This window comes from Ursus arctos, unplaced genomic scaffold (genome assembly GCF_023065955.2).
Source record: "Ursus arctos isolate Adak ecotype North America unplaced genomic scaffold, UrsArc2.0 scaffold_26, whole genome shotgun sequence".
NCBI classification, from domain to species: domain Eukaryota; kingdom Metazoa; phylum Chordata; class Mammalia; order Carnivora; family Ursidae; genus Ursus; species Ursus arctos.
In genome coordinates, this window is record NW_026622941.1 from 9,964,479 (window position 1) to 9,977,308 (window position 12,830).

Consider the following 12,830-nt stretch of genomic DNA (forward strand, 5'->3'; position numbering starts at 1 on the left):
TATGACCTAACTCATTGCTCAACACTTTGTAACTCATGCTTGATGACTCACAGTAAGGGTAGTCCTGGCCTCTCTTTCACTGAGGCACAAAAAGGAAGGGAATTCATGGTTGGCCATCTGATGTAGAAAAGGTCAAAAGGAGAAAAATCAAAGGGGCCAAAAAGTAATTTTTTAGCTTCACTTGTTACAGCTTTTGTAGAACAATTTCCTGAGGCATAGGTGAAAAGGGCTATGTACACGCACCCTCCATTGGTTCCACTCCAAGTCCTTAACAGCCTGGGTATAAGCTAATGATTCACGAACTTAATGGAAGTACAACAAGATTGTGTAGGATTGAAATGAGGTCATTCCCCTCTACTTCAGCTACCTGCGCTTCCAGTGTGTACCCTCTTCGATCTTCCCACAGGGATCTTTCCTCTGACATCGTTCCTGACATGGAGGCTTTGACAGGGACTGAACTCGACTTTAAAATTGTCACAAGGAATAATCACTTTCATTAAGATAAATAAGAAGTTCTACTTCTTCAAGGAATAATCCAGTGAGGGGGAAAAAAAAGCCAGTAGTAATTCTAAGAAAGAAAAGTAACAAGGAGGTCATTAACGGAATCCCATTTTGTTCAAACCTGTTAGAAAGCTGGAGGGCAAACAGATGATGGCAATCACACGCAGGAAAGTGCAATGGGGTAAAAATCATGTTCATTGGCAAACCTGTTCATGCAGGTTTGGCTGGTATGTTTGGGAGAAGAGATGGGCAGAACAGCAAGGGGAAATATTCAAGAACTGGAATACCAGGAAAGGTAAAACAAGGTCATGGTAATAATACACCAAGAGGACATAAGTTATTCAGCATATTGAAGGTGAAGGTCATTGGCAAAACTGAATGAAAATCAAGATAATCCTAGTTAATGCTTATAAAATACTTGTCACATCAGTACAATTACATGCATTTCACACATATTAACTTACTTAATCTCTATAAGTCTATGAAGTAACATTATTATTATTATTCTATTTTGAGAGAATGAAACTGACCCAACAGAGATATAATAACTTGCCAAGACTGTGCAGCTAATAAGTGACAAAGCAAAAAAATAAATAAATAAAAATAAGTGACAAACCAAGTATTTAATCATGGATAAGCTAGCTGGATTTTTAGCCACGGTGTTCTACTGTCTCTATGACAAGAGAAAGAGCAGGGAAAGATTAGTGATGCTACCATGTACAGGCCACTCTAAATAGAAATATTCTAATCAAAATGCCTTCGTATCTCTGACAGTATTTTTTCTATGAAACAACACCTAGGGCAGGTCAAGTGAACATTCCCTTCCTGTTTTATAAATGGGACAATGAAGGCTTGGAGAAACCACAAAGAATTTAGTGGAGGGCCAGGATTTTTCTGCTCTGCTTGTCCTAAGAAATACCTCTCACCTTGTCAAGTTTTCTGCTGAAATTTGAAAAATACTCTTCATCCTATCTCTGTCTTTTTTACATTTAAAAAAAAAATGTAGTGCTCATTTAGTTTTGGAACTTAATGATGTCCAATCACCATTATCCTACCAGGTTTTTCTGTCACTATTTCATTCTCTTAGCTAAGAGGAAAAAAAGATTATATTCTCCATGCTGATATCACATTTTAATGCTGTGTGAGGACTCTTTTAATCAATCCCACCCAACAGTTGCCCTCAACAATCACTCAGTAAAATTAGACTTTCAGAATTAGCTATGATCTGAAAGGTGGTTTTAGTCAATTCTTATGAGACAGATAAATCTGCATCAACTGATGTCTAATTTTCCTATGAAATGCTTTGTATGTAAAAAAAAATTGGAAATACTTTTCATTAAGTAAGAAATCACTGACTTAAGTATAAATCATTTATACAGCATTCACTCATTCCTATAGAGATGTTTCTTTACAAATATTCTCTTTCCATGTGTACTTATTTTTACTCTGACCTTAGATTTTATTTAAGACAGAGAAAAGCTAGAGACCTATAGGTGTAGGAACCTAGTATTCTTTATTTTTTGGAACCCAGTTTAAAAAAATATGTCTGTCTGTCTCTCTGTCTGACTTATGTGTTTCAAAGAAAACTGAAGTCAGGGTAGAGGGGACCTGGTTTCCTCAAAGATAGGAGCGCTTTCTGGTCCATTTGTCAACCTCTCAGTCCTACTGCAATGGTTACGAATAAATGACCCAGAACCAGGAGAGTTGATTATCAACATAGCGAAGGGGAGGGTTTCAAAGAGTAAGAGAGGAGGGTTAATCACATGGAGAGGGAAGTGAATGGAGACTGGCAGTAATTCAACAGTCCCCCTGAAGTGCTGCAGTGAAAGACCAAGAGTATTACTCCTTTTCTGATGGAGACGGGAGAGCCTTTGACCCACCTCAAGTCTCTCACCACTGCCTAGAAAAATACCTGATTCTGAGGACTGAATGCGTCCTCCCTGAATGTTTTCTTTGGGGGGGCAGTGGGAGAAAGTTAAAGACATATAGAAAGATTGCTAGTAGAAGGGAAAGTAAGAAGGCAGAGGGAAGCAAAAGTGGAGACCATAACAACAGAATAGACATAGAGAAAGAAGCCAGGATGAAAGGGGAAAGACAGGCCACAGGAAATAAAAGCCCGAAGGAGTGAGAGGAGAGAGAGAGTGAAAGATGTATTGCTGAGAAAAGTTTGTCTCCTTAAGTCCTCCAGGTCAAGAAGTCAGACCAACACAGAGCATGGAAAGGAGGCAACGGACACGGACACTCCGTAGCTGATTCTGGAGAAGCAGTTCAGCCCCATGGGGGTGCGAGCCCAGGCCGTGACTGCCTCTGCCCTGATGCATTGCATCCAGGTGAGCTGAGAAAATGCAGAGGTAAAACGTTTGTTTATTTGTTTGTTTCTCAGATAAAGCAACTGTCAGAAGAACCTTGGGGGAAACGAATGAGGGGAAAGACATGTATTGCACCAAAGAGGTAGCGGGGAAAAGAATAACTAGAATGTGTCCTTAGTGTTTCAGGGTTACATGGCCCATGTGTGGCTGATGGCATCCCTGAAATGGGGGGACAGAAATTAGGATAACCATACATCCATGCAGATAGCTATGGTAATTTAAAAGGGCCACTTATCCGTATCTCTCTCTTTTAGCATCTTATCACTCATCCCTCAAAATCCCAAATAAATTATCAAAATGAATTACATAATTCCCCTAAACAGAGTTTCCACAACAGCCCTGATACAATTCCAGCAGCTTAGGTGCCTCCAGATCAGAAATAAGTTAAAAGATGGAAAACTGTTGAAAAATCCTTCCAACCTTTTATTCCTCCCCACCAAAAATCAGAAGCCCCCAAGTAAACTGTTAGCTGAGAAAAGGGTCACTGGATTGAGGATTCTGGACAACTGTCAAGGGGAAGTTTCCACAGCTATGAACACTACTTAAGAGGAAAAGCAAGGGTGCCTGGTGTCTCAGTCAGTTAAGCGCCCAACTCTTGATCTCAGCTCAGGTCTTGATCTCAGGGTTGTGAGTTCAAGCCCCTTGTTGGGCTCCATGCTGGGTGTGGAGCTTACTTTGAATAAAAAAAAAAAAAGACAAGCAAATGAAGGGACTGGCTAGTATCAGATTCCTGTCCGTCTCCTAGCAGAGAATGGACTGCCTGTTTTGCTTTCTATATACCAGTTAAATTATTGTCTGTAAATCCATTTCTTCTTATATTTTCCTTTTGCTTCCTGTTCTTTTCCTTGCCCTTCACTTTCCTTTTCTTTCTTTCTTTTTTTTTTTATTTTTTGGCAATAGTCACAAAAAAGTATTTTGTCTGTTCAGTACTTTAAGTTTCTCTTACCTTTAGTCAGAAAAGAGAAAGAAAGAAACAGAACTGGGTTGAGGAAGTACATACTTTGGCATCCTTAGTGGCCAACCATTTTAAATTAAAAAAAAAGAAGAAGAAGAAGGAATTTCTCAAATGTTGTCTGGAGAGGACAGCTCTTTAGTCCTTTTACAAATCCTTTTCACCTGATATGTCATGAGCTTGTGTGTCCCCTCTCCCATTAAACTCTCAATAAGTACAAATATCTGTCCCTTGTGGGGGACCTCCGTGGTTTTTGTTGTTGTTTTCCTGAGAATATTAAGTCATTCAATTTACTGGAAGAGAGATGCAGTTTCTAAACAGAAGTTCTCTGTGTGAAGGAAAAAGTCAACTGAAATACAAGGTAAAAGAAGGACTAGAAGCTTTCTTTTTTTTTTTTTTTTTTTAAAGATTTTATTTATTTATTCGACAGCGATAGAGACAGCCAGCGAGAGAGGGAACACAAGCAGGGGGAGTGGGAGAGGAAGAAGCAGGCTCATAACGGAAGAGCCTGATGTGGGGCTCGATCCCATAACGCCGGGATCACGCCCTGAGCCTAAGGCAGACGCTTAACCGCTGTGCCACCCAGGCGCCCCAGGAGTAGAAGCTTTCATTGTCAGTAGCAGAAGGGACTTGATAGCAATATCAAGGAGTTGTTAGAGCAGATTTAGCCCTCGTTCTGCGAATTCATTCAACCACACGTATATGATAGAGTTTGATTTGAATTCTGGCTATGTCAATAGGAGCATGCAGTTGGTAATGTCAACTTAAACCCCTTTGCCTCCGTCACATAACCTTTCAAAATAAGGCTAAATATACCCACCTACACGATTATTATGATGAAATGGTATGACATATTGAAAATTCTTAGCAGCCTGACTGGCATATAGTAGCTATTAAATAAAAAAAAAATTGTTCGCCTCCTTCTCCTTTTTTTGTATGGTGTGTTATAGATAAGCTAAGGAAGTAAAAAAGAGGAGTGGGGTAGAATCCAATCTGTAGCTGGGCAAGAATTAGGAGACAGCAACAATATCCTGAGGGACAGATCAGGACATTTCTACGACAAACTGATTTAAATGTTGCCTCTGCCTCTCACTCACAGAAGTTGTAATGCTTACCCACCACCAATAAAACAGAATAAAACAAACAAAAAACCTCCCGCAAATTAGATATTTGCTCTTCTGGTTTCTCCCACTTCACATATAATAATCAACAGGCATGGGAACAATGAAAACAAACAGTCCTAAACTCGGCTGACCCTATGACCTTGTCCTCATATTTTCCCGGCTCTCACCAAGGAAACTCACAGAGCTGAGTCGTGAGGAACTGTTGGTAGGCTGCTCAGCAGAGCAGATGAGACATTGCCCTGTCTGAGACTATTTCCCTTCCTACAGCTTCCCCCGGCAAGATGTGAGGAGAACTGCGTGAATCCTGAACAGTACGTATCTGAGACCAAACTGGGAAGAAGGAGAAACAGACAAAAACATTACTACGCAACACAGGGTCAAGAGGTCATTAAAAATCTGTGACTTCCCTTTATCTTTACTTAAATGGGCATCAACCCACTAATCTCACAGACAGGTCATGCAAAAATAAAGACATGCACTCGTGTCATCCTAAGTACTTAAAATAACATCACTGAAAGCATTTTTTCCAAAGCCTATCTTCCCATTAAAACAACGGAATTAATCTCAATTTATACAGTCACAGAAATTTGCAAAAGGCTTTCTTTTCCATGCTTCTCAGTGACTCATCAGGACAGACTGGATTTAAAATCTCATCCCGGGCACATATGTTTGGGTAATTCCAAAGTAGCATCACCATCTGAAACATGAAGAACATTTTCTGTATTTTAGGGCATGTCAGTATCTACTGCAGGCTTCATTCAGCTATCGCTTTGAGGTCGTTATCCCCTAATCGAAACCTATCACACTTAGGTCTTACGCAGACACAGAGGACATACAAGGGGAAGAGATTCGTTCCACTTGGAGGTAAATTATTAAGAAAGCAGGGCCAACTGGAACACAACACTTGCTCAGCCTGAAGGAAAACACATACTTAGCCGTGGGAAGGGTTTCTCAATAGCCCCAAGACTGTTAAACCCAGGGGAAATGGTGGTGGCCTTGGGTGCTTGTCACACTGTCTGAGGTTTTAGACGCCTCCACTCAAGAAGAATCACTTTGACAGAATCAGAATCATAATACTGTAGAACTAGAAGAGGTTTTAAATAAATGGAGAATGTGAGAAACCGAGAGGAGACCTTGTCTATTGAAAAAGCTAACTGTATTCTACAACCGTGCAATCAAAAAGAGAATGTGGGAGAGAATTTCAATAGGTTTCAATAGCTCAATATATCAGAAAGTATTATTAAATCTGTTCCTCTTCAAACACAAATATTTCTTTCCTCTCCCTTCCCACTCCTGAGCTTACCCCATACTCCTTCTTCCATGCAACCCATATTGTTGTCACCTCTATAGAGAAAATTCAGTTAATTTAACTTTCAACACGGTGAAGTTGGTTTCTACATTTTTCCTCCTTCCTATTTGGCTTCAGTGGGTGTGCTTATCAGTTTTCCTATTGGACTTGAAAGTTTAGGGTTTTTTTTCCACGGTTTAGGGGAATTTTTATGGTTTAATGGTGACCTTTTTTGCAACAATTTGCAAAACATAAATTACAAACTTCATTGTATTGCTTTCATGCCTATAACAGAAATTTTCTTTATGTTTAAATTTTATTGATCTCAAATATATATACGAACCTTAACTTTCTTTTTTTTTTTTTTTTTGGTTTTCTTTCTTTTTTTTTTTATTTTAATGATTTTTTATTATATTATATTAGTCACCATACAGTACATCCCCGGTTTCCGATGTAAGGCTCGATGATTCATTAGTTGTGTATAACACCCAGTGCACCATGCAATACGTGCCCTCCTTACTACCCATCACCGGTCTATCCCATTCCCCCACCCCCTCCCCTGAGGCCCTCAGTTTGTTTCTCATAGTCCATAGTCTCTCATGTTTCATTCCCCCTTCTGATTACCCCCCCTTTCTTTATCCCTTTCTTCCCCTACCGATCATCCTAGTTCTTATGTTCCATAGATGAGAGAAATCATATGATAGTTGTCTTTCTCTGCTTGACTTATTTCACTTAGCATTATCTCCTCCAGTGCCGTCCATGTTGCAGCAAATGTTGAGAATTCGTTCTTTCTGATAGCTGAGTAATATTCCATTGTATATATGGACCACAACTTCTTAATCCAGTCATCTGTTGAAGGGCATCTCGGCTCCTTCCACGATTTAGCTATTGTGGACATTGCTGCTATGAACATTGGGGTGCATAAGGCCCCTCTCTTCACTATGTCTGTATCTTTGGGGTAAACACCCAGTAGTGCAATGGCTGGATCATAGGGTAGCTCAATTTTTAACTTTTTAAGGGACCTCCACACTGTTTTCCAGAGTGGCTGTACCAACTTGCATTCCCACCAACAATGTAGGAGGGATCCCCTTTCTCCACATCCTCTCCAACAATTGTTGTTTCTTGCCTTGTCTATTTTTGCCATTCTAACTGGCGTAAGGTGGTATCTCAGTGTGGTTTTGATTTGAATTTCCTTGATGGCTAATGATTTTGAACATTTTTTCATGTGTCTGTTAGCCATTTGTATGTCTTCATTGGAAAAGTGTCTGTTCATATCTTCTGCCCATTTTTTGATTTGTTTATTTGTTTCTCATGTATCGAGTTTGAGAAGTTCTTTGTAGATCTTGGATACCAGTCCTTTATCTGTAGTGTCATTTGCAAATATATTCTCCCATTCCGTGGGCTGCCTCTTAGTTTTTCTGACTGTTTCCTTGGCTGTGCAGAAACTTTTAATCTTGATGAAGTCCCATAAATTCATTTTATCTTTTGTTTCTCTTGCCTTTGGGGATGTGTCATGAAAAAGGTTGCTTTGGCCGATGTCGTAGAGAACCTTAACTTTCATACCCATTTTCAAACTTCGCAAATTTACATTCCAAATTCTTTCTTGGTCATTGTCATCATAAATGTTTATGGTGATCATGGTTATATTTTCTACTAACACCGTTTTCATAATCACTAGTCTGTCTTATAATGATTTACAAAATTATTTACACAATGCCATCTGTAGTATTAAACACTTTAAGGCATCCCATTTTGCAATAGATTCTGCAGGTTATATTGAAGTTAGTATAACTCATTGTATGTTAACCGGAATTAAAATGCAAACTTAAAAAATATATATAAGTTGTGATGCTTTTATCATAACAAAGTAGCAAATTATATTGTAACTCATATTCCTGATTCTGGAACTACAAAAGGCACTGACTATGTTGTTATTGCAAAAAAAACCTTTATTCTTTCTCCATAGCTGCCTGACCACAGATTGGGTACATCTCTGGTATATATGGTAAGTTTCAGCTATCATACCCAAAAAGACATTTCAAAGGAACTTTATTTTTCTCAGGGGCATTCATTTTTATTTTTTTAGTTTTTAAATATATTGACATCAGGAAAAAAAAATGTGTGAGACAGCCACCTACTTACCCAGCATCTCCTGGAGTAAAGTTTCTTTACCTCATCATTAACTATGTGACAATATGCCAGGATTTCCTATTTCAGTACCATCTCCTCAGGCAACATTAAAAGGTTATTGTGTATTTTCTCAGGGTCAGCTCTAGAAATTTCTACAGAGAGGAGAATATAAAATAGAAAGCAGACCCTCCAAACCGAATTAGATCTCTTATTGCTTTAATGAACTGATTTAGGCTTGCTGACAAAGTAAGTATGTATGTGAAGTGAAAGTGTTGAAATTAAAATCTTAGGATTATTGTATAAAATAGTCAAACAAAGTCAAAATGCAGACACTGAAGACCAATTATGGCCAGGGTTGGGAAACACACCAGATCACAGAGCTCTCACTGGGGGTGGTCTTCTTACAGGTTGCTGGTGGTAATTGGCGCACTGCTTCTCCTGTGCGGCCTGACTTCTGCATGCTTCCGCTGCTGTCTGAGTCGCCAGCAAAATGGGGAAGATGAGGGCCGGCCTCCCTATGAAGTGACAGTCATCGCTTTCGATCATGACAGCACTCTCCAGAGCACTATCACTTGTGAGTACTCTGGCATTATAACCTGAGAGGAGGTTTAAAATGATAATCAGGGGGTGCCTGGGTGGCTCAGTCGGTTAAGTCTCTGCCTTCCACTCAGGTCATGACCCTGGAGTCCTGGGATGAAGCCCCTGGTCAGGAGCCCGGCTCAGCCAGGAGCCGGCTTCTCCCTCTCCCACTCCCCCTACTTGTGCTCTTGCTCGCTGTCCTCTCTGTCAAATATATAAATAAAATCTTTTTAAAAAGTGGGGGGATGGTCAGGGGGCACTTGGGTGGCTCAGTTGGTTAAGTGTCAGACTCTTGATCTTAGCTCAGGTCTTGAGCTCAGGGTTGTGAGGTCAAGCCCCTCACTGGGCTCCATGCTGGGTGAGGAGCTTACTTTAAAAAAAAAAAAAAGACAAATAAAAGAATGATCAGGATGATGAAACAATATAGAAACATGGATTGGGGGGCGCCTGGGTAGTGCAGTCGTTAAGCATCTGCCTTCTGCTCAGGGGGTGATCCCGGCGTTCCGGGATCGAGTCCCATATCGGGCTCCTCCGCTGGGAGCCTGCTTCTTCCTCTTCCACTCCCGTGCTGTGTTCCTTCTCTCGCTGGCTGTCTCTGTCTCTGTCAAATAAATAAATAAAATCTTTAAAAAAAAAAAAAAAAAGAAGAAGAAACATGGATTGGGGGCGTCTGGGCGGCGCAGTTGTTAAGCGTCTGCTTTGGGCTCAGGGCGTGATCCCGGCGTTCTGGGATCAAGTCCCATATCAGGCTCCTCTGCTAGGAGCCTGCTTCTTCCTCTCCCACTCCCCCTGCTTGTGTTCCCTCTCTCACTGGCTGTCTCTGTCAAATAAATAAATCAAATCTTTAAAAAAATAAAAAAGAAAGAAACATGGATTGAAAAGTACTAGAGATTCTAGAACTCAAGGTTGTTTTAATTTCCAGGTGCCTGATGGTGAGGTGACCTAGACTCTCACTGATGCTGTGTTCTCAAATATGGTCTAATGATAGAGTGAAGAAAGAAGTAGAATGTTGGAGAAAATATTGGAAAAGTCTTATAGGAGGAACTACCCGGTTTATAAAGTTATTTAGATAAAACTATTTTAAGCTCTGAGTGTAACCCTTTTTCAAAAATGTCTTGGATTTTGTGAGAACCTGTATTTTCATTACATATATATTATTTTATATCTTTGAAGAAATTAGTCATGTGTACTTTCAATTCTTTTTTTCTGTAGTGTATCTGTTGATACACTTAAATGTTAGCCTAACATCACCTTGATGATTATAAAACACTTTCCTTTATGTCCTTCTGTTCTCTTCATATTATTTTCTTTCCTGAAACGGGAGAAGAAAGACCAGTCAGAACAGCGGGTGGCACAACATTGTGATATGTCTTTTGAAAAGAGAATACGTTGCTGTTCGCCTTTCCTGCTTCATCTACTGTCCTTTGAGAAAAGATAAATGAGACAAAGATAAATATTTTGAGGAGTCCACATTATCAGTGGGTTGACATAAAGGGCCCCAAGTCCGTAAAAGGGGAAGGACAGTGTTGTGAGATACAAATTGTGTGAGACACAATTTAGATTGGTTGAGGACCCCAGAGAAGACAGGATCTTCCACCAGAGAGAAGTTGGTTTCCAAACAAGCTTCACAGCATTTTCATAACATATGTGGCCAAGAGTGACAATGGTTTGGACACTTGCTAAAAATGAAGGGAAATTAAGCGTGTTGTAAGTCCCTGATTTCTGAGGATGTCACATTTACTTTAGTTCTATTCCTTCTTTCCTCCCTAGCCCTGCAGTCAATATTTGGCCCTGCAGCTCGAAGAATCCTGGCTGTGGCTCACTCCCACAGTCCCCTTGGCCAATTGCCCTCCTCTTTGGACACCCTTCCAGGGTATGAAGAAGCTCTCCACATGAGTCGCTTCACCGTTGCAAGGTGTGGACAGAAGGCACCTGATCTACCCCCAGTGCCAGAAGAGAAGCAGCTCCCTTCAAAGGACGAGTCTCCTGGAGCAGAACACTCTTCAAACTGACGGGAACTCTGGTTTTATAAATGGGGTGGGGGTTTCTCCAGAGTTGCTACAGACAGACAAATGAAACTTTTTTTTCTAACTTTTGGAAGATTTAGGAAGACAACTAAACATTTTTCAGTGGAAAGGTTGGGTTCCAACTCTTGATTTCCAGCCACATCTATTTTCTAAGATGGAATTGCCCTAACGGGGAACTTGAATTCCTTGTCCGGTGGCCAAACTTTGCAATTAACCTCTAGCGATGCTGATTACTACAGAACCAAGAAAGCATCAAAAGTATCTTGAAATCCTTTAGCTGTTGAGTTCCTTTATCCATAGGATACTGCAAGTGGTTTTTCTTTCCACCAGCTATAACACAGTAATAGATAGTAACACACTTGAAGAGAAAGACAAGAGCATAGGCACAGCCACGGACATTAATGCATCGAAGTCATGAATTTTTCCTCCTGAGAGAACATTCACTTTTATGCTGAATGGCAATGATACTCTGGGACATCATGTCATACCTAAGTGGACATCCAGGATCCAGGGGTAGAATTGCAGATACGGGTTAAGAGAACACAGTATAGTATCAAAGTGCCAAATATCAAAGTCTTTCCTTCACTTTAGTCCTACCCACTAGCAGTATGAGAAACTGCACAGAGTGCCGAAACAGTTTCTACTCATTTTTCGGTTCCTCTGCCTTGCAAACACACGTGCACACACACACACACGCATGCAGGCATACACATGCATATGCTGTCTTTTCTGAGTCTAAAAGAATAGCTTTGTTTGCTGCTTTTCTCTTTCCAGCTTTGACCACTTAAAGCCACGTGTCCATAGTGGCACACTCTAGTGGGGTGGCCTTCACTGCCACCTAGTGGAACCATGGTAGAAATGGCTCTCCGCACCCCTCTCCAGTTCCTGGAGCGACTAACTGAACTCAGCCTGGAGGGGATACTTCCGGGGGCCACCATCTTGCCCTGTAGTGCCAAGCTGTGCACCTGACATACTACTGGACATTTGAGGATGTAATGTATTGTTACTTGGCAATTGAGGAAGTGAAGTGTATTGGGGGAAAATGACTTCCCAGTGACCTTAGATAAATCATCGGAAATCTGTAAAGCAGTTTTCCCACTTGTAAAATAGGGGATAATAACACCTCCAAGGATTGTTGTGAGGATCAAATAAACGAAACATAAAAGACAAGATTTGTAAAGTATTATGCCCACGTATTTGATACTCTTACTATTGACGTCAAATTTTCACCTTTCTGCTATGATTCCACTGAGAATTATGTTCTCATTTGTCCTTTTGCCAGTCAGACTGTGATGTTATCACTAAGTCACACCAAAGTCACTTTATTTCATCAATAAAGATTTGTTGATTGAGGTTAACAACTAAAGATATGTGATTCCTTTTAAAATGGTCTGTATAGAGGTAAGGAATATTTGAGAAAACACGTTTATTCGGCAATTAGCTTCAGCACTTATGGAGACATATACCCAGGGAAAGGCTGATTAGTATAGCACCTCATTAAATACATTCTTGGAATGCTCCCTCAGCCCAAGGGGGAAAATGTTCTGAGTATAAGCTGCTGGTGATCTGAATTTATCCTGAGTCATTTATCAAATTGCCTCTGGAAATTGTTAAGATGCATGAATTGTTAATAGGCCCTGTAGTGGCCTTGTTTTGCTACTGACAAATGAATCACTTCATTATCACATATTCCATAAAATTTTTTTTTAAAGATTTTATTTATTTATTCATTCAACAGAGATAGAGACAGCCAGCAAGAGAGGGAACACAAGCAGGGGGAGTGGGAGAGGAAGAAGCAGGCTCATAGCGGAGGAGCCTGATGTGGGGCTCAATCCCATAACACTAGGATCACGCCCTGAG

At 40.4% G+C, this 12,830-nt stretch overlaps 1 protein-coding gene across 2 annotated transcripts; it reads left to right on the forward strand.

Annotated features, from left to right (window-relative positions):
* Positions 1-2,250: 2,250 nt before the first annotated feature.
* On the forward strand, positions 2,251-12,318 carry TMEM52B (transmembrane protein 52B). 2 transcript variants are annotated; one of them, XM_057319032.1, is made up of 6 exons: positions 2,251-2,337; positions 2,682-2,831; positions 5,214-5,257; positions 8,201-8,239; positions 8,772-8,938; positions 10,714-12,318. In XM_057319032.1, the coding sequence occupies exons 2-6, from the start codon at positions 2,778-2,780 to the stop codon at positions 10,953-10,955; spliced, it is 546 nt and encodes a 181-aa protein (XP_057175015.1). In that variant the 5' UTR covers positions 2,251-2,337; positions 2,682-2,777; the 3' UTR covers positions 10,956-12,318. The 2 variants fall into 2 exon arrangements, with proteins under 2 accessions (XP_057175015.1, XP_026358243.1); XM_026502458.3 differs by lacking the exon at positions 2,251-2,337 and having other exon boundaries at positions 2,344-2,831.
* Positions 12,319-12,830: the final 512 nt, after the last annotated feature.

Excerpts from the sequence above, each read along its gene's own strand:
- TMEM52B (XM_057319032.1), top strand. The coding sequence starts at position 2,778 with ATGGGGGTGCGAGCCCAGGCCGTGACTGCCTCTGCCCTGATGCATTGC. Across the intron at positions 5,258-8,200 it reads AACTGCGTGAATCCTGAACA|CTGCCTGACCACAGATTGGG; the intron begins GTACGTATCTGA and ends CTTTCTCCATAG. Across the intron at positions 8,240-8,771 it reads GTACATCTCTGGTATATATG|GTTGCTGGTGGTAATTGGCG; the intron begins GTAAGTTTCAGC and ends GTCTTCTTACAG.